Source organism: Pteropus alecto, unplaced genomic scaffold (genome assembly GCF_000325575.1).
Source record: "Pteropus alecto unplaced genomic scaffold, ASM32557v1 scaffold88, whole genome shotgun sequence".
NCBI lineage: Eukaryota > Metazoa > Chordata > Mammalia > Chiroptera > Pteropodidae > Pteropus > Pteropus alecto.
This window is the reverse complement of record NW_006494611.1, coordinates 9,614,529-9,621,799: the sequence shown is the minus strand read 5'-3', so window position 1 is coordinate 9,621,799 and position 7,271 is coordinate 9,614,529. Positions and strand designations below refer to the sequence as shown.

General features: G+C 40.6%; 1 protein-coding gene across 1 annotated transcript in view; it reads left to right on the top strand.

Moving 5' to 3' along the window:
• ABCC2 (ATP binding cassette subfamily C member 2) overlaps positions 1 to 7,271 on the top strand; it is a 56,494-nt gene that overhangs the window by 28,585 nt on the left and 20,638 nt on the right. The window contains exons 17-19 of the mRNA XM_006926007.2: positions 1,407 to 1,583; positions 3,062 to 3,229; positions 3,720 to 3,900. Coding sequence (XP_006926069.1) covers positions 1,407 to 1,583; positions 3,062 to 3,229; positions 3,720 to 3,900 — 526 coding nt within the window. The remainder of the gene's footprint in view (positions 1 to 1,406; positions 1,584 to 3,061; positions 3,230 to 3,719; positions 3,901 to 7,271) is intronic.

Sequence of the window (7,271 nt, the reverse complement as noted above, 5' to 3'; positions counted from 1 at the left end):
AAGGCTCTCACGCTCAAATGTGGGCCACTTGGCGCCGCTTTCTCATGTGGGAGAACGCACTGAGGACTACAGTCTGATCACCACTGCTATTGTTTTCCTATAGGTAAAAGGTCTTGGAGACGCTTGGTAGAATTGTAACCTATGGATTCTTTGCCCCACCCCACATATATAATCAGGCTCTGGTGGTAAAGTCTAAGGATCTGAATTTTTAATGAGGTCCCCAGGTGATTCTCATATGCATACTAAAATTCGAAAACTATTGAATAGAGGTGTCTTCTTTTTTAAAGTGTAGGCAATTCTTCTATGTCTATATATGTGTTTTTGAAAGCCTCATGCTCTGCAAAACTATGTGATAAAAATAACAGAACCTGAGGGAGAGTTGGAACAGGTTATTAAACTTATATAACTTTGTAACCAGGGTACCACCACCACCACCACCAACAACAAAAATAATGGTAAAAACAGTAGCACTGTGAAATCTCTGCTGGCAATTACACCCAGCGTCACAATCGGTCCTGGGCCTCCCACATCCCCCTTTGAGGAAACTTGCTTCCAATATAAAAATCCGATATAGGGTGTAGACACCTTCATCAATTATTTTTTTTTTTAACAGAAAGTAAATGTTTTCATGGCATCTTCATCAGCACTCTCAGCTTCATCAGAGAATTTAGGGGAAATTATAGGAACTTTGAATCATTTAACCAGCCAGTACTTGCATCATAGATTTTTAGCTTTTTTCCTTAAGATCTTCATATACTGTTAAACTTTCCTTTTAATTATGAGAAAGCTTGCCCCTGACACGCTCCAATCAGTTTAAAGAACTTCTTCCACATTATACTGACATTATTCCTTGATCTACCAATCACTAATGAGCTAATTTGCATTAAATCAACATGCAGTTTAAAAGAGCAGACTCTATAGATTTAACTCTGTCTTTTTTTAGAAGCCTTTTTTCCCCTACCTTATAACTGAGTTCTTTCTCAAACACGGGCATTTGTCAGATTCCATCTGCTTCATGCATTGGCCTGCAACCTCATTCCCATCTCTTAGTTCTTGCTTTCTAAGATATCATCTAGACCATTTCCCCCGTTCGTGTAAACTCATTGAGGTCTGACTGGAGCTCTGTTCCAGAAGGAGCACATGTATTCATCCTCCAATTTTCAGGATCATGGCTAGAAAGTGGTAGTCAAAGACAGGGGACTTTACATGGTCAGTAAGACATTGAATCTTTCTCCCTGGTTGATACAATAAATACATGTACATGTATAAATATCAGATGTTCAGTCGGCCTGACATACATTTTTTCAAATCTAAGTTCCATTTGTTCCTCCCTACTCCTGCCATCTTCTCCTTCTACCCTGCATTGCTTGGAGGTACATTATCTGGTCTGGTCTTTTCCCATCCAGGGCACTGTAGCCTATGTCCCACAGCAGTCCTGGATCCAGAATGGCACCGTAAAGGACAACATCCTTTTTGGATCAGAGTTGGATGAAAAGAGATACCAGCAAGTTCTGGAGGCCTGTGCCCTCCTCCCAGACTTGGAAGTGCTGCCTGGAGGAGACTTGGCTGAGATTGGAGAGAAGGTACTTGAGACACCAAGGGACCGTGAAGGGTGAAGAAATATTGAAGAAAAAAAGTGACAGTGGTGAAGAAGTACATGGGAGTAAAATAGTTGACCAATTTTGTTGGTCCTGTTTGGAACAAACATCAGAAAACACAAATTTGCAGAATATTTGGTGCAAACAACTCAGAAATTTAAAATTTTGTGCCTGGAGGCAAATACAGCAATTATGTCATCTAAAGGAAAGATGATGCAGCTAGGACCTGAGAGGTTAAGTAACCAGCAACAGGCCTGGTATTGAAGTCCAAGAGGAGGGGCAGAGGTGGGACCAGAGCCTAGTATCCTGATGCTACTTTTGGACATTAGTGAGGGCCACAGTAGGGTTCTAATAATCTGCTCCCAACGCTTAGATATTTAGTGTGGATTGTTTCCTCATGCTATTAAATTCCTTTCTGAAAAATAGACTTTTAATGACTACTGTGTATTGTATCCATTCTATGGATATAGCATAATTTGTTTAGAAATACCTGAATATTACATATTTAGGAGATTTTAATCCTCCATCCTGTTAAAAAAACAAAATTCAGCTGAGTAAATTTGAAGATCCGATTGGCTTTCTTAAATGATTCATGAATGGGTCAGCATCCCATCCAGCAACTAACTAGAAGGGTGCTCCGAGGGTTGGACAAAATGGAAATTTTTTTATTTAATTTTATTTAAAAAAAAAAAAAGAGGAGAGGAAGCTGTTAGCAAGAGGAAAAAAAGGATTGTTTGGGGGGGGCCTGAACTTTTTTTTTTTTTTTTTTGGAAGGGAAGAAAATGGGAAGTTTTTATCCTGTAGGTTGTCTCTTCTTTCTATGAGGGACAGGAAGTGGAGAGGGCCCGCAGGACAGACTGGTATTGACCAGAAAATTTCACACTGCTTCACTAAAATTATGTTTCTGGGAGAGGTTGAAACAGCAGTTAACTCAGGTGTTAGTTAAATCTGGGTTTGATATCATGGGCTTTGGCACAAGCGATGCCATTTTGGGCCCTTTAACAGACTCCATTACTAAAACTGCATAGAGCAGCCTTTGGAGACAAGGGTCTTGAAAGGTTAGAAGACTAGTGAAGATGTAGCTCTAGTGTGATTTTGTTAATTAATTCAGCATAGACTTATTGAGTACCTATGTGTCAGACACTATTTTAAGTGCTGGAGTTACATCCATGTACAAAATAGAAAAAATCTGCCCTAGTATAGCTCTGCATTCTCAAGGGACAAGAAACAACAAAAATAATAAATAAGTAAATTATGATAGAAAATGGTACGTTGGGCTATCTTTAATTATCGGGCTTAAGATGATTTACTTGAATCAAAGTTATTTATTTGTATAAAGGAACTTGTAAGATTTTTTAAGCCCTTGATACCTTATTGTAGCAAATCTTTTTTACCCCTCTGTAACAGCTGCTGTGAAGGGGGATGGTGGAGTAGTATTTAATAGAAATTATTTTCTTTTTCAGGGTATAAATCTCAGTGGGGGTCAGAAGCAGCGGATCAGCCTGGCCAGAGCTATCTATCAAAATTTAGATATCTATATTTTGGATGACCCCCTGTCAGCTGTGGATGCTCATGTGGGAAAGCATATTTTTGATAAGGTCTTGGGTCCTAATGGCCTATTGAAAGACAAGGTGAGAAATTATTTAAGGTGATACAGACATGAAGTGTGTTAGGGAGGTAGGACGGCACACATCTTGTAGGACAGCTGCTGTCCTGGAGCGGATTTCCTTATTTGTCTGCCCCCCGGGCTTCCGGTTAATGAAAGGAGCAGTTATTTAGCTAGTTACTTAATTACTTATGTATTCATCCATTATATTGATAGACTTTGATCTCAAGTGACATTCCAAAGTCCAACTCCTGGCTCTGCGGAGAGCCGGAGGAAAACATGTGTAGGGCAAACCTTATTGTTACTACAAAACGTAACTGTGAATATATCCATGATGACAGGAGTCTCATCTTACATGGGTCAGGTTGTAGGATGAGGTGCTGGGAAGGAAGGATGACCACATTTTGAAGCAAAGCCCCACAGTGAATCGAGGTATCTGTTTTCCCCTTTTTAGAGTAGGACAAGAAAGGTGGAGGACACAGAGTCATCAGCACAACTTACTGTTATTTTCACAGACTCGACTCTTGGTTACACACAGCATCCACTTTCTTCCTCAAGTGGATGAGATTGTGGTTCTGGAGAATGGCAGCATCTCAGAGAAGGGATCCTACAGCACTCTACTGGCCAAGAAAGGATTGTTTGCTAGGAATCTGAAGACATTTATAAAGCAGACGGGTCCTGAAGGAGAAGCCACAGGTATGTAAGGAGGATTGGAATAAGGTAGAATTTGAGTATGGAAAGAGGTGGGAGTGGTAAACCGATATCTACCTCCTAACCTACTCAGTATCCACTAAACTAGACTTGAAAGAAACACATAGAAACTCTATGCCTGAGCCAAACTGGAGGCTTATCCTGCTCATCTGGTCTCTGACATGAAATCAAAGGGCACTTTTCAGAAGGCTATGACTGGAGGTTTGGGATAATTAGCCCTTGTGGAAGAAATGCCAGTGGCACAAGGGACCCCTGCTTCTACTGATTTAGGTCACACATCCCACCCCGCCTACCCCAAATCCATGAAAACTACTTCCTGGACAGCTTCATAGGCTGGTACTCATAGTGTACTGTTAAATTCTTGATAAACCCTACCAAAGAGCTCTTGACTAAGATACCAAAAACCACAGCGTGTTTTGAACTAGAAAAAATCATGGCAGTTGTACAGTGTCACTGTATACACAGGAATAGCCCCTAATACCACCACTGTTGGGATCACCAATTAGCTCCAGTCAGCAATAGAGCCTTGTTCTCTGGGGTCCTTCGCAAGAACCTTCAGTGTTCCTGCGCATAGTTCCAGGTATTCCCTTCAGGGAGCCGTCATCTGCAGCAGGTCAGGACTGAGAAAGCAAGCCCTGGAGGGTGCAGCGGCATTTCAGAATTCAGTCAGAAGAGCGGGGAGTAGCTATAGAGCCTGCAAGTGGGAGCATATTCAGGCCTTGAGGTCAGGACATGTGATGATTTTAAACCACTCTTGCAAAAGAGAAGGAAAGGAAAGACTGTGAAGTCTATATAAGGGTTGGGGGTACAGGGCAGGAACAAAGAACAGGATGGTGTAGGTGACAGGGATCAGGAACCAGCCCAGAAGGGTAGGGCAGAGGCACCAGGAATCAGCAGAAAGAAAGGAGTCAGAGCTTTCCATCAGCCTTTATGTGGTCCAGGGACGGCCCTGGAGAAACAAAAGGCACCCATCTGGGGAATGAAGGCCCACGCAAAGGCCCGTGTCTGCTGCTGGATCCCTCTGAGTTACTGTTCAGCCAATCACATCACTGTGGCCTGGACAGTTTTATTACACTAATTCCAAACTTTTTTTTTTTTTTTTTTTTGCCTGAATCTAAGTTTCTAGATTCTGTTATTAAACCCCCATCGGTGGACAGCCCCTTTGGAGAATCATATCTTTTATGTACAAAGGACAGTCTGCAAACTAGCTCATTAAGCCCTTGTTCTGGTAAATACTGATAGGCTGTTTCTGAGCAGTTACGTAAGCCCTAGTGCCTGGCATGCTGTTGTGTTGGTTCTGGAACTTGAGGTACTGACCGTGAGATGGTAGAATGAGGGGAAGGGCAGGAGGGCAAGGTGACTTGTATCAATATTGGCTCTGGGTATTAGCTTTCTAATTAGCTGCCGTGACAAAGCACTACAAACTGGGTGGCTTAAACAACAGAAATGTATTGTCTCACAGTTCTGGAAGCTAGAAGTCCAAAATCAAGATATCAGCAGGGTCAGTTCCTTCTGTGGGCTCTGCTCCAGGCCTCTCTCCTAGCTTCTGATGGTTTGCTGGCAGTCTTTGGCATTCTGGAGTAATAGACACATGCAATCGATCTCTGCCTTCATCTTCACATGGTGTTCTCCTTTGTCTGCATTTCTGTGTCCAAATTTTCTCTTTTATAAGGATATCAGATATACTGGATTAGGCATTCAGTCTGACCTCATCTTAACTAATTATATTACTAATTACTAATGACCTTGTTTCCAAATGAAGGCACATTTTGAGGTAGGAGGGATTAAGATTTCAAAATATGAATTTTGGGGATATACAATTCAACCTATAACATCTATTCTCTGGCACTCCAAAATTCATGTCCTTATGTGCAAAATATATATTCACCCCATTCCAACATTTCCCAACGCTTAATCATTTCAATATCAATTCTAAGCCCAAAATCTCATCTAAATGTCAACTCAAAGACCCAAATTTCATGATCTAATTCACCCAAGTTAGTTGTGGGTGAAACTTGGAGACTTAGGTCAAAATTCCTCTTCATCTGTAAACCTGTAAAACCAAACAAGTTATCTGCTTCTAAAATACAATGGTGAGACAGGCACAGGATGGACATCTCCATCCCAAAAGGGAAAAATAAGAAGGAGAAAACGGGTCACAAATCCCAAGCTTGTCTAAAATCTAGCAGGGCAAGTTTCATTAGATTTTAAGATTTGATAATAAACTTTTTTGGCTTGATGCTCTGTTATCGGGATCACCAGGGTAGTGGTTCTGCCTTCTCCTGCCTTGGGAGATGGTCCCAACTTCTGGAACTGGGAAGCAGCCAGGGCCTGAATTGCCTTCTGGGTCATTTTTCTCTTTTCTTGAAGGATAACACCTGTTCACAGCTGAATAGCTCTATTTAGCAATTTTCTGTTTATAAAATCCTTGAATTCTGACAGCATTCGAGGATTAGAGATAAGACCTTTTGTCTTATCTCTGTCCCCTGCAGTACAAGCTGGCAGCATTTTGCTAAGATGGTTGATTGGATAAAGTCACCTGCCTAATCTTTTTAGCAAATCTGCTGTTGAGCCTTTCTAATGAATTTTTCAGGTTCCTGTGCTTATCAACTCTAGAATTTCTATTTTCTTTTTAAATAATTTATATCTTTTTATTGATGTTCTCTATTTGGTGGTAACTTATTTTCATACTTTCCAGTAAATCTTAGATATAATTTCCTTTGCTCGTTGAACATACTTTTAATAACTGATTTAAAGTCTTTGTCTGGAGGGAAGAGAGGAGGAGAGAGGTAGATGGGGTAAAAGGGGTCAAAGATGTAGTGACAGAAAGAAATCTAACAATGGGAGGGGAGCACACAGTGTGATATATATATGCCTTACTGTTAAATTGTTCACTTGAAGCTTACTGGATTTCGTTGACCAATGTCACCAATAAATTAATTAATTAATTAATTAATTTTAAAAAAGAATAAAATTGAAATTTTAAAAAATAAAAAAATAAAGTCTTTGTCCGGTAAGTCCAATGTCTGTGCTTCCTCGGGAATAGTTTCTGTCTGTTGACTGCTTTTATTCTGTGTATGGTCTCAATTTCCTGCTTCTTTATATGTCTCATAATTTCTTGTTGTAAACTAACTAACCATTTTAAATCATATAACCATTCTGGAAATAAGATTTCTTTCTCCTCCTTTCTCTGCCAGGGTTTCTTGTTGTCGTAACTCCTGTTTAGTTTTCTGAACTAATTCTGTTAAGTCTGTATTCTGTGTCCCGTGTAGCCACTGAAGTCTCTGCTTGGTTGGCTTGGTGGTCAGCCATTGATTGGTGGTCAGCCATTCCTTAAATGCCTGGAACCAATAAGT